Below are 25,148 nucleotides of genomic sequence, written 5' to 3'. Positions count from 1 at the left end.
TGCATAAGTGTCTGAATCTTCTTCCTAAAGAATTTATTCTTATCTAAAGTATAACTGGAAAACTAGGTCACAGAGGCTGTTGTTTCGGTTCAAATATCTTTAAAATTATTCAGACTATTTCTAGCTTAAGCTCGTATATGGGTTTTCTGGGGTCAAAAACTAGGTCACACAGTCGAAAATATGAAAAAACCCTTGCAAAGACAGTAAGAGTCCAAATATCCTTGAAATTGATCAGAAAGGTTGTATGGATGATTTGTAGCTTCAGTTAAATCTGTCAAATTTTAAATAATTATGAATGAGAACATAATAATTGTAAATTATTTCAAAACATCAAGTACGTGTATAGAAAACGTTAAAATGATGAACAAGACTTCAAATGCTTTGTAACATTTTATTTGACAGACACGTGCGTGGTGAAATGTTTTAAAGGGACGATGCCAGAAACAATAATTCGTATAATCATGAAATGTATGCTGTTGATTCAACAATAAGGAAACTAGTTATCTAGACAACTATAATAAAAAACCATCAAGTTAAAATATTTAATATAGAATTTCATTTGTTAAAATACAATGTACATGGCGTATATAATTTATTGAAAACCGATTGTTTATGGATCTGTTGACACAAAAATAAATTAAACATGTTAAAAAAGAACTTCTAATCTAAATAAAACGACCGGTTTAAGAAAGATCAATTCAATCTGCCAGCTCAAGCCTAATCTTTGTATATCGATATCCATGAAACATTGTATCACAGTTATTTACAGAAATACAGCCACCGTTAATCCCTGCGTGATCGTAAGAGACTAAACGGGTTCAAATTACTGGATTCTATGCATCTTTTACCTTCAGCAGTAAGACCCCTGGTGTTGCTTTCAGTTTGTAAAATATGATAAACACACCCGAAGTTAGCCAAAATAATCATGTCTGTTTAATCAAACCGAGTCTGCAGTTTTTATGTAATTTTGTTGTGATTAATTCTTCCGAGGGATGAATTTGTTTCAAGATTTTTATAAGGAGCCTACATGAAGCAATAACAAAACGATAAAAACAGTGCGATAAAACGATAAATATATTTTTGTTGTTGTCTCGTTATTTCGTGTTGTCGCCATTTCAACTGCGACAAGACGAAGTTGTGACATGGCAGATATCAGCAACCATACTTTTGTGATGATAACTAGAACTTTATTCGTTTTATGAAGATGGAAATTTTTAAAAGGCCATTGGTGTTTGGATTTGTATAATTTTCAACTAAACAATAAAACATGTAGAACATGACCTTCATCAAAATAACATATTCATATATATACCTGTTTTTGTTTTTAAAAGCTCTATTTTAGATTTCTTTTAAGAAATGAAATAGAATATTGTTTTTTTTTAAATTTGTAAGACTTTTTCTGCTTAAGTTAAATGAATAGTGTCCTTGAATTGTTACATTATTAGAGCCCTTTCGCTTTGAAGCAACATTCACTATTTTGCGTATGATACTACAGGCACGCGAATCATTTCATGTTTGCATGAAAACAAAAATGTTTTGGTTAGTCATTAATCTATGACACAAAGCATTTTTGATACTTCTATTCTACTCAAAGGTAAAATATGCTAGACTTTAGTATAAATTGTATTCATTTCTGTTTCTTAATTCATCTGATCTTGTTTTTTGAACATGTAGGATCTGAGTGACTACCCAGAGGAACGCGCCTAGTCACGTTGACGTCACTTGTGTGCTCATGCCTTCATACGATTGCCCAGCCTGTTGGTCTTTTTGCCCGCAAATGAACAGTTTGCGATTGAATAACATGAATATAAGAGGATTACAGGCACTGTTTAGTGGGTATAGACAGCCAAATATCAGATGAGCTTTGAATCCAATTGTACCTTGGTGATAGGTGTTCATTAACATGACTACGAAATATGGCGTCCAGCATATAAAGAAAGCTGAAAAGAAAAATTCATATGTTTATTAGTTACACCATGAAAAATTCAAAGACATTCTTATCTCATTTTATACTACATGGATGATTTATCATACTTACACAAAAAGGTATAAATTTAATTGTTTTCATAGCTCATTTGACATATATCAAAGAATATGAATAGAACTACATGTATACATCCTTCTCTTACTAAGCAAAATAATAATTACAAAATATTAAAAATCAGCAGGAAATGTTTTAACACATTATTTGATGAAGCAGATGCTTTGTTTATTTCACAGAATGATACATACCCAAACACACGACCAATGTCATTTTAATGCTCTTTATCTTTGCCCTTGGTAGGAGACCTTCGCTTAATGATCTATTACCGTGAAGTCGATCTATTTGATGAAATAACAAAATGAGTTTACACAAACACATATTTTACTTATCTAAAGCATGTCTTACTCAAGAGAATGAGTAAAATATTAATTTCTAGTCGTGTTAATTATGTTTTGTATTGTGAATTGTGATAGCACTTTCTGCTGAAGTATACATTTCTTGGAATAAAGTCAAGTATATCAATGAGTTGGATAAATGATCAAGTTTGATGCGTATGTTTATTTTTATAAAAGGCAGACTATTCTGAAGTATATTTACATGGGTTCAAATCCTTAGTCTTTTATAGTAACTATATCGTAACAATTGTATATTCTTATGCAGAACTATCTTTAACTATATGTAATTACCAGTTGATATCTTTATTATCATCACTAATCGACACTAGAATATTCTTTATTTATCGTATTTTATATATCTTACCACTGCTTTCACTGGTATCTATCTCTGATAATTTCAGTCTTGAACGCCATTTCATCCAGACTACGATACAAATACCCACATAGCACCCTGTTATACCGATTGTTGGTAACACATATATTATTACTGCAACTATTAAACTATACGGCTGTAAAATACAAAATAAAGTCAAATTGTATTTTCATTGATTTTGTTTTCTGCAACAAACCTTAAACCGAGGACTATCAATATAAAAATGATTTTTGAGGCTTTTTGAAACAACATTAGTTGTAAGCAATCATAATTACGGTCAAGATTTAACATCTTTAAATAAAGCAAAATCTCTAAATAAGATAAAAATATGTCCAAACCAATAATAATTTGTAGTTATATATCTGATACAGCAGGCCAAAACTTGGTATATACCTACATTTAAGATTTTTCTGTTACATTATAATTTTTGTTGTTGTTTTTGTTTTTGTTGATGTTTTTCTTTTATTGTTGTTGCTGCTGTTTTCTTACATTTCTATATTCTAAAATAATATTTTTTTAGGCTAAAGGAGCTCCACAGAGGTGTCCAAAATTGTAAACAAATTTCCACACATGTTACAATATTATTACTAAAATAACAATTACTACATTTTAACCAACCCTTTATCAACAATTACGCTAGAAAATGCATTTTTACATTAACTTTTGATACGAAAATGAAAGTTAGTTATCCAGACATGTACTGAAGTTACTCATAATTCATCGGGTATTACTTACATACGCAACGGAGATTTTTGAGGGCAACGGATTAAACGGGGCAAAAAGTCTATTGATTTTTCTCAACACTCTAACCGATCGTGTTTATGTTACTTAAGTATAATATAGAAAAATTGTATAAAAGCTATTCAAAGTAGCAATTTTGAAGTCTTGAAAAATTAAACGCCAGTGAAACAGACAGTTTCTCGACAAAACGGTGATATTATATACATGTATATTCTTTAAAATTTTTAGAATACTGTTAGTTAATTTATACCTATATTCAACCAAAAATAAAATTATCTGTTAACTGAGTGTAAGAAATTAAAGCAAGTTTGTTTTGATGTATATTGAAAAGTTTCAATTTCGATATTTTGAAGAACTGGATGTAGACGAACAAAGTGCATCGGTGATATGTATACTATAACGAACACAATGTAATCACACTAGTAAGAATATTTAACTCTGTATATTACGTATTTAAATCAAATAGAGTTAATGACATTCCATCCTGTAAGAAATGATAAATTTAAAAGCATGTCTCATTTGATTTCATTTTCTTATTTCGGGGGTGGGGGCTTTGTCGCACAAAAACAGTGTAGGTCATTATGGCGACTCTTTTGCTTTACTTGTGGATAATAAACTCAGGTGCCCCTCTTTGCAAAATTGTTTCTGGCACCACAAACGGGCATCTGAGTACAATGAGTGACGTTCGTAGACTATCTTGATAGTATTTACATACACGTTCCAAACACACTTATATCTGAACATTACATCAAATTCAAGTGTACTTCTGTCATTATGTATGTTATTCAATGTTTATGATTCTATAAGAAACTTGTTTAGAATTTAATGATTTTTCGGTGAAAGTGATATGGTTTTGATGTACTACAGATAAGATATAAGTGCTGAAGGCATTGGAAAAACGGATAAACTAACACATTTTCACTCCAGTTTCACAGGTAAAAGAATTCTTTATGCCAGGTTTTAGGCCTTAATATCAGTAAAACCTTTCATTTTTGAGACTTCTGCTCTTGATAATAATTTATACGAGTAAAATAAACCTCCTTTTATGGGAAAAGAAATTAATAAGTAGCGTAATGACCCTTGATTTCTCTATCATAAATTTGTTTTTTTATTAAAATCTTTACTATTCTTATATTAAGAACTTTCTGTCTACTACTTAAAATCTTCCGTGGTATTATACGAAGGTCCGATATCTTTCGGTAAAAGAAAGTAAAGGTTACAGTCTATTCATATGATCATGACTGTAAAAAATCCTATTTTGTGAACCTAGTAATACTGCTGATAAAGATTTTGCAAGCAATCTGGTGTACCTCTCTTATTGTTTAGTGCTAACACTTAGTATTAAATTCCAAAGAAAATGTCTTAGTTGACCTTTAACGTTTGATGACGGTAAAATTATAAAAACCCAAATACTTACAAATTAATTGTAATGCCTGTAACTGTGATATTTTCGATCATGCGTTTAAAATACTAAAGAAAGTAGCTCTATAAATTTTCAAAACGAAATCCTGTATTACCGAAACAATTTACAAAGGATTTTAATACACTCATTAATCTTCGAATTACGAGTAACAGCCACCTTATCTCCAGAACATACATATAAAAAACAAGATCAACAAGGAATGGTAGCATTCAATGAACGAAAAAACCCACACGACCAAACGACCCTGGGCCGGAGCAAAGATAACAATGAAAAAAATACCTTAAGGCTTTCAAGTGGCTAATAACAAAACAAAAAGAAAACAGAAAAAAAGGAGAAAGAAGAGACAAAAGTAGGGTTAAAAAGACGGGAAAAGTAAAGATTTCAGAACTATAAAGCAGGAAAAGTCGGGTTCTCTTCCTAACTTATTTATGCAATCAAATGCACCAGCTCAATATGCACCCATTGAATTATTTGAAACCAGTCTAGTCACTCGTGTCTAACAGCCAGATAGTCAGAAAATGAACCTAAACTTTAATAGAGCCAAATTGTTACTCTTGTCCGACCTTCTTGATAATGTTTATCATATGCTAGTTGCATAAAACAGGTATTAATTACCTATAGTTTTGAATGTCTAGATCAAAAACGTAGTTATCTGCTTATCAACAAACATTCAAGGCGGATAAATATGCAAGAATGTGTGAAAAATTATTAAAATAAAATTTCAGATCTTTCTACAAAAGGACATCGATTTTTTCTTGCAAAATTTTAATTATATGCACTAGGCACATCTAAAATTATTTACTAGTTATTGTGATGCCTGAATGTCCTATAATGTCGCCTGATTCATTCTACATTTAGCCAGTGATTTCAGTGCTTTGATCCGAGTTGAAGAGGAAACGATATCGTTTTCTTCGGAATAACATTTTGTGTGTGCACGTGTGCGTGTGGTTTTTTTATTCTTACAATACTCAAGATCTTGTACGTTGTATAAAATTTATTACGGTGTTTTTTCTGAGCAGGTGTCAGATAAACCAAAGTGACCTTTAAAATACGAACCATTACACTGTCTTGATAAGCCTAGATATCTTGATATTTTTACCATAACAAAGTTTATACGTAATATTTATTAATAAAATGATAGCACTCAATATAACATAGAATATTTGTAAAGTTTGTATGTGTCTGTTTCTCACTCCGTACGTTAGCCAAATTCATCATCGTAACGGAGTAAACAAAACATGATTACAACACTATAATTGAAATATCTTTTGAATGATTTATCTCACAAGCACATACATGTATGTGAACAACAAGAAATTTAACAAACAAGCCAATAATTTGTTCTTAAATTTATGCAATGTTGATATATTCCATTTTCCTACTCCGTTGTTGCCAATACACAAAAAATTCTCCGTTTCGCATTTTAGTCATACCAAGACTCATCACGTGACCGTTATTTATAGACCGGACGTTCAGATTTACAAACTGACAGCGTTTAAACGCTTTTCCCACGAAACTGGAGAAAATATATATTTCAAACAAATTGCCAAGCCAGATAAAACATATAAATGTATCACTAATTTTGTTTAAATGTCCCTAATACGAGGGTAACAAAAAATATCGGTTAGTGAAAATTTACTTTTTTGTGACAGATAATGTTAGTGGAGCACCTTTAACATACAGTTTAATAATCGATGTATTACCTTCCACCAGCTTTCAGGCATGACTATATTACAAGAACCTTTTTGTTCATACATATCAGCAGAATCCGGATTTGCATTGATTCCTCGAGTGTAGGGTATGAAAAAGCTTGATCCCAACAAACTTAAAAGCCATGCCCCAAATACCATACCTTTGTCAAGATACCTGTATGCACCTACAAAGATAGATTCGTACGTATATTTTATATGGTTTGATATGATTAAGATTCCAGTTCTGCAAATATTTGTTTCATAAAGTAAATAGTTATAAAACTTTATATTAACTTGATATTGACCCTAATTATCAGAACAGTATCCGCATTCATTGTTTTATCTTAAAATCCATCTACATTTAATTTAATAGAAACGCCTGTTGGTCTGGTGAGATATTGATTATTGATGTGTAATGAAATAATGAATTGAAAAAACAATAATTTTAAAATTCAAAGCAAATAACACATTCTTTCAGACCACTCACAATTTACACATTAATTGGCATATTGTCACTATGATAAAGATATACCAAAATCAGACAAAACAGAGTTATGAAAGGGATGACCAGTTGAAATCAAAATTGTTTTCGTCTACATTAGCCGACTCTCAATAAAAGACACATTAAAGCCTTTAAACTGAAGGTGAGTTTTTCTCTGAAAAAAGGACAAACCTTGTTCTGTTCTTTAAATAATAGGTAGGGAGCAAGTTATATCCATATGACATGACTAAAATAATTAATGTTAAATAAATAGCCATTAAAATATCAAAACGTAAACAATGTAGTTATTTGTTTTGTAAACAAATATCTATATGACTATGGCTAATGGATAAATGAATCAAAATTTGGTTCGGAATATAGCCAGCGAGTTACAAGGTGTAAGATAATGTGCATTTTTTTTTTTAAATTAATTAAAATAACGACATTTTAATGTTTCATGTGCTTTTAATAAGATATTTATTGAAACTTATCTGAAAAAATACCGACCTTATCAGTATCATCACAGTTTTCAAATATGTTTACATTTATTATACATGCATATATCCAAAAGCATTTGATTACATTTACAAAAGTTTCTTTATTCATGAATGTGCCATAAAATAAAAAGAATTAAATTGATCTGTGCTTAGAGGCCTGTTATGACAAAATATTTTTATTTTTAGTTTCTTTTTATTATTCTAAAAATATCACGAATTGGCCAATTACCTGAAGCATCATTCGCATTTATTGCTTTTTTGGCAAGTTGTACAGTTATAAATGTTGATTATTTTGTATGGAAGTCAGAATACTGCTTTGTATACATTATCTACATTTATTACGAATATTTGCACCTTTAACGACACTATCTTCAGATAATATGCATCTAACATGCTCTTCAAGCATTATTTGAAACGCAATAAGAATGCTATTTTTTTAATTCTTTAATTCGGAAGTATTAATCACAACAAGATTACATGAAAATTGCAGACTCGATTTGATTGAGTCTGCATATGAGGGATAATGAAATAGTCCCTCATGTGGAGACAGGAAATTTTATTTTCTTCTGTGGAAAATGTGCCTTTAAGTCAGTGATCGAGGCTAGGACAGTTTTGACCAGCTTCTTCCCTTATGCTTAATTGCATCGAGATTGAAGCAAGCGGTGATTAAAATATCAAAAGGAATGTAGAAATGTGTCAGTTAATAAAAACTATTTAATGATGATTAGATCTGAGTTATCATTACTTGAGTGTGTCTAATGATTATTCAGAAATACGTGTATGTATATATTGATGAAATAAGAAAAGAAATCAAATGAAAAGAAAACATACCTATTCTAACAACATTCAGTGGATATTTGATTGCCAGAAATCTGTCTACACTCATACCGATCAGAAGATTATTGGAAGCAATAAGAGCCATTGGTGAAATAAAACGAAATAGTCTACAAAAGATGTCACCACCGTACCATTCATTGTGCATTGCACTCTGTATACCATCTCCAAGAACACTGCAGAAACCCACAAGAAAATCTGAAATTTTATAATCATAACCAATTTTCAATAAGGTGTGAAAACACTTTTTTTTAAGTTTGATTTTTACTCTCTTTTTTCAATGCATGTTACATTTAACTCTTCTAATTATTTTATTACATTTGAATTAATTAAAGATCCTGTATGTTGTGACCAAAGTGGTAAACCGCACTAAATGAAATTATATATATGTACATAATTATGCAAATAAAAAAATTTTCAAACATTTGAAAAATATTTAAATTTTGTTTTCTGAAAATTGGGGAAAAAAATTATATGTAATCATTAAAAATATGCATTCAAAATTTTTATTGTTTAAAATTTTTACTTTTAAAATCTATAAAAATAAAGTTTTTTTTACCTCCGGGTTTTTTTACATGGGAAAAGTTTAAAACCGGTAATATCTTTTTAAATAAGTTTTTTAAACATCCCAAATTTTTAATTTTAAAAACCCTTAAAAAATTTTGTTAAAGGACTTTAAAAAATTTAAGGGGAATAAATCAATACATGTATAACGTTTCCCCGAAAAAAAGTGTTTGGGCTTTTTCACATCTCTAAAAAAATTATTCCCAAATCGTTTTTCTTGATTTTGCCCTTTAAAGTTTTGGACATCATTACCCCTTTCATGTTCAAGGTTGAAATTTTTTTAATTTTTTTTTTCTTCTTTGAAAAAGGGCATTTCATCAATAAAAAAACCAAAAACCAACTTCGGTTGTTGGATTATAAACAAGATAGTAAATCGGGCAGATAGGGGGAAAATGGATGGAGTATTTGGGTGGATGGATGGGAAACCCAGGGTAGCATTCTTTTAAAAGCGAGTTTTTTAAAAGTAACGTAAGTTTTAATCTTTTAGTGAATGTGTTTTTGTAAAAAATTTAAATTTTGATTTTTGGGGTTTTTTAAATTTCCCAAACAAGTTTTGTCTTTTGATAAAATTGCTACGGATATGTTTATGTAAATAATTTTACAGCTGGATGTATTTATTATATTGAATGAGTGTTAGTTTAATACTGAATGTATTGTTTTGTTTGTTTGTTTGTTTCATATTACGCATTTTCCCAACAGTATTTCAGTCATATAAGCGGGTAGTTTCCTTACCATCGTTCCTGGAGACTGAATTTATTGAACAAGTTAAATAAAATAATATTGCGCGAGCCTATGGCATCCATGATATTACTTTATTCAACGGCTTCAATAAATTCAGTAATGACCTTATACGAAGTTTGAAGTGAAAAAGAGCCATGTTTCATTGACGCGTCTACAGAATAACGCTAACATGTGTCTTAACGCTATGTTTATGTAGCGCTAATGATGGCACGTCAAAATATATGCATGACCGTGCAATACCATGTTAAAAGAGTAGCAAACGCGGCTCAGGTATGTGAAAAAAAATGGAATATTTGATTAGTTACATGTTCTAAATTCAGATAATGAAAAAAGAGAAGTGCTTTAAGAGATGAAAAGACAATTGCAATAACACATGTTTTAACTTTTTATGTGTATCTAAGATTAATTTGTTAAAGTTACATAATGTATTTTCTTACCAGCTATTGCTAAATGCAGTACAAAATAGAAGAGACGACTCTTTTTCTGTTTTCTAAAGACGAGGATAAAAATCACAAATCCATTCAGACAAACTATGATTGTGAACAAAAGTAAGGAAATTGTAGCAGCAGCTTCTTCATATGGCTGAAATATACCAACAAAAATGTTTTGTTTTTTTAGTTTTAGTTGAAAACATTATGAACATATTTAATATAATTAATTTCATCAAATACATATATTATACCAATCATGAGTTTATAACAAAACGCAAAAAGTTAGGCAACAAGTTCTAGCAATACCACATTAAATTAAAATTAGTACACAGCAGCTTCAATGCAGAGTATTATATACATATAATTTTTACAAAAGGTTCTTTACTGATTTGTTTTTAAATGGACAAATGAAGATGATAAGGCAAATTTTCATTATAATACGTTCCACACTGACTTTGATTTCCTATATAAAAAAGTTCGAAATTCCAATTGCATGGAGGGTCGGGCGTGCTTTTGTTCAGTATTGAACAAAACAGAGGTCACCATAAACCTTGTGAATGAAAATAAGTTTTTGTATTGAAGTGAAAATAAGATTAGTTTACATTTTATTTAGATAAGGAATTATGCAATAATAAGACTCTGTTATGCATAATGCTTGTTTTAAACCTTATTTATCATAAATCTTAAGCAATATTTCATTAACAATGCCGCAAGCTGGGACAATAATAGCTTCTCAAAGTAAATAGTTGTACTGTTGTACTGTATGTACATAAACTTGACAAAAACCACAAAAAACACACTTTGTCAGTTTTAAACATATAAGTCTGGTTACCATTAAGACGTCATAATAATTTTATGGCAATTTTTATATTTAAAATGAGTTTAACGAAATTGTAGTCTTAGTTACTTTGATATTCAAACAAAGAACATGTACCTTTAATTGAACGTGTCTTTATGGACAAGAAGCATTTTATATTTTTATATTTCTAATTCAGGAATCATGAGCAAAAGAGCATGCAAACATAACTTTAATGATCACATACACATGGACAGGTAGGTATTCATAGACACATTTTAAAGTTTTCCATAAATAATGTACCTTATGTTCACTGGTAATAGACTGGGGTGAAAACGAACATCTGTTAACTGGATGCCATGCTATTTCGAAAACATGTCATTATACGTATAACTCGAAAGATAATTAGTCATGATATTAAATTTTGAGTTGTTTTAAACTAATTACAGAAATACATTAAGATACATTCTTTGCCCCTTTTCAGCTTTAATCTCAAACAAATTCACCTTATGTACGTTATTGACAATATGGCCACACAAAAATGTTGTTTTCGCAAATCAATTTGACTCGAAATCAAAATTTGCAGATCGAGTTTTAAAGGTTAAAGTATCGTTTAGATATGTTTTCTATTTTGCGGCATTTATTTAATAATGAACCAATTTAATGTCATAATCATTCAAACGATGTGTTATTAAACATATTATATTCTAATGTGTTAAGCCTTTGGTTTATTTGATTCAGTTGCTGTTCTGTTTTTCTTTATTGATTTTATGAATAATGAGTTCGGATATGGCATGGTATTGACATACACTAGGTATCATGTAACTTTAAAGTATTAATCAAATGGTCATAAGTAATCATTTGAGCGTGTATTTTAATCGCTGTTGCATCTTTTTTCTACAATGTCATACTTTATTAATTCAATTGATAGTACATTTGTTTATACATCTGTCATTTTTTCAGTCACGTTTGAGATAAGCTCTTTAATAAATAAAATAGTTATTGATTTGAACAAATGAATTTGCGAGAGCTTAATGCTTTATTATTTTCAATGTTACCACACTGTTTGAGTAATTATTTTTAATTATAACAGTTCAGCATTGCATTTTAAATTATTTATAGAGTTTGACACAATAGAAAACAATAAAGGTCACGTTGGTTCAGCAAAATAGTCACTATAAACAGTAAATATTTTTCAAATAATTGCGAAGGTACTTGGGATAAACATGTTTATGATGATTGATAATTCATTAAAAAGCATTTCTAGTTAAGATCCAAAATAATCTTATTTGCACTTTATTGTTTTTCGTTACGTTGCTTTTCTTGTCAATGAAAACATTCCATGTGTTAAAAATCCGAACCATTGTATCACGCTGTGGGAATAGTAATAGTTGAATATCTAAGACAATATTTGCTAAAAACAATATTTTACTTCTCAAAAACATGCAAGCGTATACTTTTGTGTTTGTTGTTGTTGTGGTGGTGGTGTATTTTATTGTTTTTGTTATTCCTTTTTTGAAAATAATATATAATAAATTATACATGTATAATTCTTCAATTTTATTTAATTCATTGTTTATATTAATAAAATTTTGACCACGTGTCAATTCAATTATTTCGTTTTAAATACTCTTCTCTCAAGTTATAGGCACTAGTAACACTTGCTTAGTTTTAGTAATCCCTTACGAATGCAGTATTTCAATGAAAATAAATTCCTAAATGGAAGAAACTCTAATCGGGCTGGACCGTTGTTTTCTTTATAATTTAACGTAATTTTATTAACATTTACTATTTGTGAACAAAAGCATATTAATATGTACCGTAAAATCATTATAATTAGTATAAGTGTTTTATTACTCTTTAAACTAGGTGTTTATGAGCATATTATTGATTTAGTGGTAGAAAACAATGGTATGTAAGGGGGGGGTATTTCTAAAATACTTTATGACCTTATACCTTTCTGCCGACTATATAACCTTGTAAATGTTTTCAAAATCCCAAGCAGAGCAATTTGAATGTATTGTTATGCTTGTAATGCTTATTTAATTCAATCTGTCAAAATTTGAGTCCTAACTCGTCTTTTATAAATTAGAAGAAAATAAAATATACCGTTTTATCCTTATTCATCAATTTTCAACTGAAACAAAGACTATTGGAAGCTACTGAACACAACTATCTGAACGGTATTTGGACTTAACACATCTGTTATGTTTTAAACTTGGAAAATGATGGACATGTTTTGTTAAAAATATATATGAATTATCTGAACAACATTTATATTTCTTTTCTCTGACCGATCATTGAATGTTGCTTGAAGTAAAAATATATGTAAAATGTATTCAGAGCCTAATAGCTTTTTTAACCAAAGTAATAAATCTATGATATACGGAGCAAATAATTTGATAACATGTTTTTATACAACAGTAATCTCAGAATATGGAAATTGCTTGATAATTCTATTTCTGCTTTTTAATCATGTTGCAATGTTACATGAAATTATCCAACATTCATGTTTCGACATCAAAATGTCTCCATATACAAATTAGCATTATTATCGTGAGTAATAAAAACGGAATAAGACATAAGAACTAGATAAGCTGCAGGATAAAGTACTTGCGTGATAAAATGTTTCAAAGAAATAACGTAAGAAGCCTATATTTTGATAACATCTTCTTGATCGTCGGCCAAACAGATAAGCTTGGTAAAATTTGAAAACAAATTTTAGAAAAGTATGATCATACCAACAAACATACACAATAACACTGTAGTTTTTTTGTAAATACTCTTTCCAGAGAAAATAAATAAATAAAAAAAAACTATTTTATAACATCAATTCCTTTATTCAAGATTACAGATGTTTTTCAATACTCTTTTTTTTTTCGATAAATTAAGGTTGCCTTTCCAATTCAACTGTATCCAACATTCCCATTATACACATATTTAGGTGTGTAATTACTATATGATTTTATTGATGAAGGTAACGAATGAATTTTATCGAATATTTACCATCGGTTTACAGTGTGTAGAAATTGACCCTCGATAAGATAACTATCGCATATGCAGGTAGACCATAGCGAGTGTTATTGGGAGTTTATCGCCGGTTGTTCTTCTTTGTATATGGTGACCAGATACGGGGAGTGTTAGAATTTATAATAAAAGGGATAACCCAGATTAGGCTTTAACTTTTTTCCATTGTTTCAAAATATTAAAAATACAAACGGTACTAAAGATAGGAAACGTAGATTAAATTGAATTTTGTTTCCTTGTGCAAATGCGTTTCATTTGTGACCCTAAATAATGATATTTCAACTTGAAAGTTAATGCGGTGAACATTCTGTAGGTAAAACATACGTTTTAATACTCCGCCTTCTTGAGGGATTTCCCACACTGTCGGTAGTTATTCTAGAGGCTTAACTTCCAGCTGTTCCAGCATGGTTTATATGGGGATCCGTCTTTGCATGAAATCTATTGTACGCTTCCTCAAAGTTTCATATCCAAGTGAAGCTCTTAGCATTGCAATTTTTAAACTTTAAAAAAACTTGAGAATCCAATCTTAATTTTTTAATTCATGAAAAATGACAATTCCTTTTAGTTTATAAAGGTTTTTAAGCATCTTCTTACATCCAACGCATTTTATTTATTCATTGCTTTTTTGAATTCATTTTAAAAGAAACCCATGCCAATTAATAACATAAAACGTTTCTTAACTGATATTATTACTCGACGTTTAGAAAAATACTTGCGTGAATCATTTAGCACATGTATTACATATATCGGCTTATCTTTTAGCCAATTTAACATTACTTTTCTGCCTTATTCCAGACAGGTATAAGTTAGAGTATTAAAACAACTAGTGAAATTCTGAGGAAGACTTTTTCAAATAAAACAGTTCTTGATTTATTCTATATTTGTTCAAAAATACTCTCTTAAAAGACATAACATACTTCAATCTAGCACGAAACAAGTGTTATAACAGGATATTCATAAACGTTCTTGGCTTAAAGCTTTGATAAACAGGTACGTATGTATCATGCCATAAAACTATGGTTCCTAATAGAAAATGATAGTTATATACATTTATATACATGCTCACATTGAAGTTATAATTTCACCAGTTAGGTTATTGTACTTTTGTGTTAGGTATTAGTGTTTTGCTTAACATTTTGTAACAGTATGAATGATAACCCGTTAAGACAGAAGGAAATAGATGTTATTGTGATTTATATTATTAATGACTTGTTCGTATGAATAAACCATATGGAAATGCCTTTGTTCTCTCTTCCGAACATACTCTTGATCTTTTATTCATTGAATAAGGCTACGTGATGAGTAGCTAATTTTCTTTGAGCAGATTAATCGATTGAAAATATTAATATCACTTAGGTGTTTGTCTTTGTAAATATATATATCATACACGCAAAAAACATATTTAAAACTGAATGATAAAACGATTATTGTAATTATGAACAATTGAAAAATTAAAAAAGAATTATTTAAGATATTGAATTATGTTGTTTATATTATTGCGCATAACAAACAGTCATTATGTATTTTTACATTTTGAATTGCCGTCTTTAACAAAGATTACTGTTCACCTTTTCAAATTATTCTGCCATGAAACTGAGTATATCTTAGCAAGATTGTATTCTAAAACATGCTTTGTGAAGCTTACGCTGATATCTTATACATCTTACACTCTCCGAATTGAGAAAATAAGAAAATAAGCAAACTTTCCTTATCTTATTATCCTTTCATACTATTAATCAAGGATGACAATTTAGTATTTATTTCAGCTTTGCTGTGATAATAATCCCATATGAAATAAAAATGAATGTTCCTTTATGAGCAAAGGGGTAGTTTTCACCTAAAGCGTCTGTCTAATTAATTACATAATCTATTTCATTGACATTCATTCATTTGTTTGTAGCTTCCTGTTCAAATATCTGGCAACATCTGTTATTGATTTACTTATAAAATATCTATTATAAAGTCAAAGTTTAGTTTTTTGTGAAAGACAAATTAAAAAAAATTATCAAGTTATAATCATTTAAATGCCATTCGTTCTCAACTGTCATGCAATAGCAAAGAAAAAAAACATTTGATTTATCATAATTTACCATTTAAACGTATTAAAGAAGTTGAAAGTTTGAAAATATAAACCTTAAAAGACGTCGCGAAACAATTTAATGTTATTAAATACTTGAATGAATTTGTAATTTTGTATTGACGTTAAAGTTCTTCTTTGTTTAAATTGTGCTACTTTTATGACAAATATTTTCATATTCAGGGTTACTTCCTTCAGGTGATGAGTATTTTACATTCTCAAAACCATTTTTAAAACTCATCTTTGACCTTTCTATGATGGAAAAAAATGTTCATTTATGATGCATAATGTATCTTTAGTAAGTAGGAAATGAAATGTTATATAAGCAGTTGAATGCTGGGAGTGCATGTAAGATATCATTCATCCTAGTTTTAGGTTATTAACAGCCTCATAAATAACAAATCATCGAGTTTTCTTTTTTTAATTTTTGTTTTATATAAGGATAGTGTTTTGATAATATAATTATGAAGCAGAAATAAAAACACACCGAATGGACATTTACTTTCTTAATTGTCATATGGACTAATATATATCTTTTTCGGAAAAACACGTTGTTGATTTATTAGAATTATATACAAGAAAACATTGTATTTCTTACTTTGAATTCCTCAGCAGTATAATAGTCTGCGTAATCCTCTAAACTACTATTTGTGTCTATTGTTTCATTATCTCCAACATTATATTCCATGTTTGTACCTAACCTCTCACTAAAACATTTATTTTATCACAGTAAAGCTTATTGCCGAAGTATGTTGAGTAAAGAATCAATTAATAATAACCATATCTGTTTTGAATTATATCCATATATAAGACTGTTGTTATTTTTATGCTGCTTAAAAGTAATCAACAACCTGATTGCGGATGTAACAAGTTATATAAGATGTGAGCCGCAAAAGGATGTCGTGAGATTAAAAGGCAGAGCTCAGTTTCCAATACTTCTATTCTCACAGACACGATGTTGCTCACTCATATAAAATCAAATGACAGTTTTATTTGAGATATATTTCAGATATATTCAACATACTTCATACGCTTATCAATGTTATCTGAACAAGTGTAAATCAGGTTGGGCCAAACATTAAAAAAATTAAATCGGCTCTTGTCTCTTTAGCTTAGTAATGTTTAATACCACTTAGCAATCTACATCTGAAGGTATATTTGACATAAAAATCTGGAAACAAAGTGATCCGTCAACCTTTGTTTGACACTATATAATATATACAATCCTATTTATACAAATAATATAAACAATAAATATTGAAGGTAGCAATTATTTTTCTTGAATTATTAAACGTTCTTTAGATGAAAAGTATTCTTTATTTATTTGTGTTTTGTTTTTTCTTTCTGTTTTATTTATTTTTTTTTTTTGTATTTTTTATTTATTCATTTTTTAGGGGTGTGGGGATGTGGGCTTGTTTCTTTTTCAACTAATGCCAAATCGAAATAAAAGCTAAAGACACGCACTTTTAGTAACACTATTTTGTCATAACATGCTACTGCATGAGTGTTAATTATAGTTTAAAATTTACAGTATTTTAAAGCAAGATATAGTACATATTATAGAATTTTTTTTCACTTTATTAAATGTTACTTAAATTTCAATATAATCGTATTCATAAGATATTTTTATGCTTGACCATTATTTAAGAAAGTCAAGCTATGCTTCAGAAATCCGTTTTTTTTGTTGTTGTTTTTTTTGTTGTTTTTTTTTAAATGTCAAACATGTATTTAGTAATGTTTCATTTGACTTCCATACAAAATACTCAATCACTATAATAATACCAATTGCTGCGAAAGAAAATACAGCAAAATATAGTTTATATATAAATGTATATGGAAAATTAGTAAAATTTTGGAAATTGTAACAAAATACCAAAAAAAAAGAATTTTTGAGCAATAAAATTAATAGCATTTCTTAGGCACACATGGCCTTTAAGTGTATTTTTTTGTTAACATAGGCATTTAGTAGGATGTTTATATATTCATATATATATGTTCATATATCTATCACGATGTACATATTTATTAATTGGAACATTTTTAATGGTAAAACAATGTAACTTGGACAAGGTTAGCTTTTAAAAAAGCTAGTAGCGACTCGCTTCGTAATTTTTTTCCAGGGGTGCGTTTAAAATTAAAAATGATAGTTCTGTTAGCTGAAGAGACTTCAGCGAACAACAAAATAAAAGTGAAATAAAGTTATGGAAGCCAGTTCTCTAAGTTTAACAAAGAGGAATATGAGTATATATGAAGATACATGTAAACAGATAGAATGAAGTCCCTATGTCTATGCACATTTACTATATGGCCTGTTGACCTTGACCAGAAAAATCTTAGATAGGTAGAATTCATAAAGATGTCTCTTTATACGAAGTTAAGTTGTAATATGTTATTTAGTATTGGAATGAGTGACAGACACAAGTCCTAAAGTAAACACAAGTTGTCAGAAAAGCCGGGATCCTATTAACAAAAAATATAGGGATCCAAGATTTTGACCAGTCTAAGATGTTTTCAGATAAGCCGGGATCCTATTAAAACATATAGGGATCCTGGGAATTGACCAGTTCAAGAATATAGTTTTCAGAAAAGCCGGGATCGTATTAAAATATAAAGAGATCCCAGGAATTGGCCAGTTCAAGAATATAGTTTTCAGAAAAGCTGGGATCGCATAAAAACATAAAGGGATCCCGGGATTTCATCAATTCAAGAATGTAGTCTTTGATTTTTCCAATTAATTAGGCATATAATTATAAGTTTTGGGATTTCCGCATTTTAAGTTTGTTAATAAATACCTCTAAATATATTTATATCCAAAGTTTGATTAATTTAACGTTTATTACATACAATAAAAAAACTTAACGTTTAATGTCCTTTCATTACGACAATAATCAACACAAATATAGTTTATTAGTATTCCCTCTATATCTTATACGATCCCGGATCCCGGCCAGTCCGGGCCTCCCGGACCCCGGCCAGTAAATATATACATGTACACTAAATACCGATAAAGGATAAAATGACCGGAAAAAAGGAAAAAGAAAAAAATGCACAGAACCAGATGTATTCTTATGTTAATTAACCAAACGAAAACTTACTACAGAGGAACAGGTGAGATCGCTAAAACAAAAGTCAGTGTAAATATGATTTTTTGAAAAGAATTCATGAAAACAAACATTTTAATCATCATTATATCTTTGCGCTCAAAATAATACTTGCTGCTTTTTAAAAATGGCGTGAAATTTGACGGTTTTTTTGACGCTATGTAAGATTAAATTTGATTGGCTAAATGGTTTTGGATCCTAGCCGTGATAGATAAATTCTGTAGAAAGCTGGAAGCCAAGCTTCGATTAAATTTTTGGATGGATTCGGAGTTTTAGGTTGTTTTTCAGTAAAATCCTAACGTAATACCGGCTCGCCGTGGCGAGCCGGCATAATCATATCATTATGGGCTTTGTAACTTGATATATTAAAAGATAGCTTAAGGACTTTTTATTTCAAATTTTTAGAGAGTAATTTATACTAGAATAATTGATTAAAATGAGTTGTCCGAGGCTTTTCCTTTCCGTTGTATGAAATACAGCGGGTATATTTTGCGACATTGAAATGTACATTTTGATATTATCGCGTAATAATTTAACATCCTAAGCAGCAAGTGAAATAATTATAAACAATCTAAATAAAGTTAAAGAAGTAGTTTTGTGATTATAAAAACCATTTCAATTTGAATCAAAGTTAAGATGCTCAAAAATGACTTGGAAAAATTGGGAATGCTACTAAACTCGTCATAATTACTTTGTAGCATATTATTACAACTGCTAGTGCATACTTGTTCATATCATTGGCCATGAAAAGCTGACAGTAAAAATTACTTTTCATTATTGCAAAATGGCCTGACAAAGCCGATAACTCCACACTCAACGCATTTTATTAATTAATTAATAGTTAGTGTCAAACATTGCTCATTTCATTATTTATTAATTATGTATCGCATAGCTTTCAAAACCGTAAACAAGCATCGATACAGATGTGCAAATGTTTTGACTTTTAGATACGATATAAATTAATTATTACAGACATGTCAAATATTGTTTTTAACATTCGGTGCTTTAATGTCTAAGAGAAAACGTAGGTTAGACTTCTGAAGCAGTTTGATCATTTTATTAACATTCATATATTTCGTTAATTTACTGCCAATAAATAATTGGCTTGTAAAGTGAATGTTATTATTAACATTTTGCAAATTTTTAGTGTTACTATCATAAAGATATGAAGAGAAATGATATAAAAAGGAGAAGAATTGTATAATACTGAGTCTTGATCCTATTTACTAAATTTATTTTAAGGTGAATTGACATACCGTTAATTACGATTCAAATAGATGAAATGGAACAAAAAGAAACTTACATTACGATGGCCTACCTGCCTGATACAGACAAACATAATAATGTGATCATGAGAATAATCAGTTAATTTAGACACAATAGAGCTTTTACTTTTTAATGCGCCAAGTGTTTGTTTCTAAAACTGAATCTTGTATTGAACTGAACTTGTATGTTTTCCTTTTATCAATTGTTTCAAAGGCCACTTTAATATGTAAGGATTCCATTTAATTATCTTCCCAGTGTGTTAAGTGGAATTTAATTGACTTAATGTTTTGTTTTTTTTTCATTTGATTTTTTTTTCACAAAAAAACAACTTATAACTGTATTACAATTAATATAGGAAATATATATTTATAAAATGTTGACAAGGTTATAATTTGTATTCACCTTTTAAAAGCATTATGTATATCTAAATAACAATAACTTAACACTAGGTTTAAACTGACTTTCTATTTTACAAGTCGAGATAAAGGTGTGACATTAATATATTCATATATTTTCACAAAAAAAGCTTATAAATGTGTTAGAAGTAATGTATTCACTGTTTATCAGGGCTATGCATATTCAAATAAAAATGACTAGACACAAGTTTTTACTTGGCTTTCTATAATACCAGTCGATAAAACGATATGATAGTCGTATATTCATATATAATATGTAAACAGGTAAGGTATACTAATCTAGCTGTTGAACAATTACAGTAGTGGTACCATGTATATGCTACAGAAAACAACACAGAACTATTAACGATCGAATACATCGATGTACCTTCTCCTAAAATGATAATCTATATTCGATGATCATTTGCTTTTTATCAAAGGCATTGCCAAATAAAATCACTTCAATAGGTTCCTCTTTAGGCTTAGGGATTTCCTTTAAGGGCTGAGGCATTAGAATTGCAGTCATCGTTTATCTCTGAGTGATCGTGAGATGAGACTATATGGATTTGAATTATTGGAGTCTATGCATCTCTTACCTCTAGCAAATGAAGTCGTTTTGAACCCTGGTGTTGCCTAAGCTTGTAACAACCGAGGTAAGCCACAATAATCTCTTCAGTTTCGGCGTCATATAAACTTAATTGTGTAAGTGTGCCATAAAACGCTTCAACAGACAAAATTATACAGAAATCTCCCACATATGTGCAACAGATTTTGGCCAATTATACTATACAATAAAATACATCATTAAGTTCTTGTCGGCTAATTTGGCAAATATACAACAGCAATAACTAAATAACAGGATCTTATTGCTTTTTCTAGCCAACGATAGCAATTGTTATTATAAAACAACTAAACTAACTTTATAATAGTTTAGTTCGCAATTCCTGTACAATTTTATATAATTGATTTATAACTCTGTTCATCAGACAGTCTTACATCTATATCTTCTTACTGTCAACGTATACTTGTCATTTTGATTATAGTAGTACAAAATAAATAAATCATCAAAATGGCAAACCAACAAAACTACCGAAAACAAACTGCATTAAACGGCATTGGAATAGAGTACGCAATCGATTATATAATTATCAGTTAAATCCGTTTGCTTTGATTGAAATAAAGCTGTCATTGATATATATGTATCAATAGTTAAATGACTGCGGTTCTCTTTTTATAATTATGTCTAGTGATGTTTTTTATTTTTATTTTTTTATTTTTTTTGGGGGGGGGGGGGTTTGTTTTTTCTGTTGTTTTTTTTTTTTTTTTTATTTTCGTGTGTTTTTTTAATTTGAACGATTAAATAATAAATGAATTATAAAACATAAACAATTATTCAAAGCGACATGATCAAGTTACAAAAAGATGTCGAAGTAATAACCTAAATTAAGATTCGCTCTGATAATTTGAACTTTTTTTTGTAGTGCTTTCTGTGATTTATCAAATGTAGCAAATAATCTCAGTCCATTGTAAAGGTATTTCTTATGATTTATAGATTTCTGGTGAAAGGTTTATTAAAACACGGTGCATTGCCAACTAACGAACAATATCACACATAAACTTAAACATGAATACCGTGAGAAATGGAATTTAATTTAACAAACCAGATACTAATTAGATTTACTGCCAGAAATTGTTCTATTTTTTATATGATCTTTCAACAAAATAACGTTTTGATAACATCTTAAACGTTTATTTGCTGTGTTGGCCAAAAAGTTAAGAAACGTTAATTTGCGTAAAGTTTGGTTTTATGTATATCCAAAGGTTTTACATCTAATATTTAATTATTTCCTCCTTATAAACTGTTTAATATTTATTAGTTATTTATAAATGGTTACTTGTTAGAAAAAGGTCCATTTATGCAATAATACACGCAAAATTCATTTTCTCTATTTTTGTGTATTTTGCTCATTATTTTCATTGTTTCTGTAATTATTGTTTTGTTTTGTTCTGTAATATTAAATGTACAAACAAATTTGTGACCAGCAATTAAAAGGTTGGACTGATTTCAACACTGTTTAATTTTATTGTCCTATTATCGAATCATGGATACAAACCGATATAGAGAATCAAAGTAGTAATAAGCTTATACAACGGTTAGTATGTATATACATGCTTACTCGTAATAACAAGAAAGATGTGCAACAAAAGCAATATTAGCAGCAAGTTACATTGGTTGAACTATTATTCCTATAAAAATTAAGAAAAGGTTTAAATGTTCCATCTTATCCCTATGTATTATACTTTTCACACTAAGTGACCAACATTTGATGCCTTACTTTGCAATTTATAACATGCATGATATGTTTATATGATTAAATCCTTAAAAAGGTCCTTTACCTTATATGAAGACATGTCCTGATCCTCATAATATTCATATTCGAATTCGACGCTTTTGTTGGTAATTGTTCCATTATCTGAGTAATTGTGTACCATTTTAAATGTCTAGATCGTGAAAATAAATTCATTCAACAATCACAAAAACAATATTAAACTCGTTTTGTCTCTTAAACAAAAAGACAATTCGCAAATATCTAGTCGGTATAACCTGTAACAACCAAATGCAAACTGCAGATGGAAGCAGTTAAAGGTTTATATATATAAATATATGCATTCTAGCCACACGATGAAATTTTTGTAGGTAAAAAAAATGTTTTATTAGTTTGCCCCATTACGAACTTTTAATTATTCACAACATGCATGATTCATCTTGCAATTAGTCTTAATTTGTATGTTCTTGTGGGACTTCTCTTAATTTATTTGTTCTTGTGGGACTTGTCTTAATGTATATATTCTCTAGAGACATCTCAACTAAAAAAATAATGTGCAATTTTTATCTGTAAGCTAAAATGATACAAAAACACAGGGGGAATTACGTGACTTTGTTTAGTAATACCCACGAGAAAATGGCGACCGCTGAGCCCCGGTAAGAACCTTATTATGTTAAATTAAGGTGACCAACGTTTCTTAAATCAAAACAAAACCTAGCGTATCATATGCGCGTTAATTTTCTTCAAATGACAATACAAAGTGCATTATCCTACGTTTTGTGGTTTTTGAGAACATTGTTTGAATTGTGTGAAAATTGCACATTTAGCGATAGTAATTCGCACGAAGTGATATAATTTGGTACCAAAATAAATGAAAATAAGCTTACGTTCTGCACTTAAGACACAAAATCAATCATTTTATTGACATCTGTTATCGTAGAAGTCCATATAAAATATATTTTCGAAGGTCAGTAGCCTACAAATGTTCTTGGCAAGTGTATAGTAAGTAAAACGAACAATTTCTGGATAATTAGTCGCACGAAAACAAAATAGTAAGTTTCACGCACAGTTTCCGTTAGCATACATATACATTAAAAGAAAGTTCATATGTAAAGAGATAGAAAATGCTTATTTCATTTATTCAAGATCAAATATTTCACTTTTTGTATATAGGACGAATGCTTAATTGATTGTTATTATAATATATCAAATGGACTTTTGATGGGATTTGATATTACACGGCTCAGTGATATTTTTCTGTTGCGATAGTAGTTCTTTGACCTCTGCAGTTTCAGGTGTGTCTTGGCCCTCATTTTACTGTAATTAGAAAGAAGATGAACACATATTATTGCTTGTTAATTGGTATGGTGATGTTTCTTAACTGAATGCTGGTGTTTTTATATGGCGGTATTTGTTACATTTAGTCACTATGTTACTTAATTAATGAAAATATATTGAAGAATTCGCAAGAACAAAATAACTTCTTACAAAAAAAACAACAAAAAACAAACAACCACGATACAGTGATACAGATACAGTGATACAAGTTATGATTAAAGGCACATTGTGCCTCAGAAATCCAAATTGTTTTAATTCTTTAGAAATGTCAAACATGTGTTTCATTATGTTTAAATAATGGATAAAACGCATGATAGTATTTTATTACAACTGAAAAAGTTAGCGTTGAACATTTAGTGATGTGTCGTTAAGGTAGCAAAATGTAAACAAAGTAGTATTTTGACTTCCATACGAGATACTTTTTCACTAAAGGTATACCAATTGCCAACAGAACCAAAGATGCAAAAGATTTTTGAGTATCTAGCAAATGAGTATGTTTTCGGAAACTGTAACAAGATACCAAAAATAAACAGTTTTTTAAAATAAAAATGATAGCATTTAAGAGGCATAATGAACCTTTAAAGAAAAACGAATATTTGAAATCAAACGGTCAAAGATATTTACACTTTTTAAAGTGAAGGCAAGTGGAGTAAAAAAAATATTTAC

At 29.4% G+C, this 25,148-nt stretch overlaps 1 protein-coding gene across 2 annotated transcripts; it reads right to left on the bottom strand.

Annotated features, from left to right (window-relative positions):
• Window positions 1-377: 377 nt before the first annotated feature.
• Window positions 378-23,459, bottom strand: LOC132729449 (cardioacceleratory peptide receptor-like). 2 transcript variants are annotated; one of them, XM_060715214.1, is made up of 7 exons: window positions 23,215-23,459; window positions 10,162-10,306; window positions 8,417-8,617; window positions 6,620-6,792; window positions 2,744-2,888; window positions 2,233-2,322; window positions 378-1,940 (listed from the first exon to the last, which is right to left on the bottom strand). In XM_060715214.1, exons 1-7 carry the CDS (start codon window positions 23,308-23,310, stop codon window positions 1,708-1,710), a joined length of 1,083 nt encoding a protein of 360 aa, XP_060571197.1. In that variant the 5' UTR covers window positions 23,311-23,459; the 3' UTR covers window positions 378-1,707. The 2 variants fall into 2 exon arrangements, with proteins under 2 accessions (XP_060571197.1, XP_060571198.1); XM_060715215.1 differs by lacking the exon at window positions 23,215-23,459 and adding an exon at window positions 16,654-17,022.
• Between the last annotated feature and the right edge of the window lie 1,689 nt (window positions 23,460-25,148).

This window comes from Ruditapes philippinarum, unplaced genomic scaffold, assembly GCF_026571515.1.
Source record: "Ruditapes philippinarum isolate M1 unplaced genomic scaffold, ASM2657151v2 ctg3072_1_1_1_1, whole genome shotgun sequence".
Lineage (NCBI taxonomy): Eukaryota > Metazoa > Mollusca > Bivalvia > Venerida > Veneridae > Ruditapes > Ruditapes philippinarum.
This window is presented reverse-complemented; position numbering and strand designations above follow the sequence as displayed.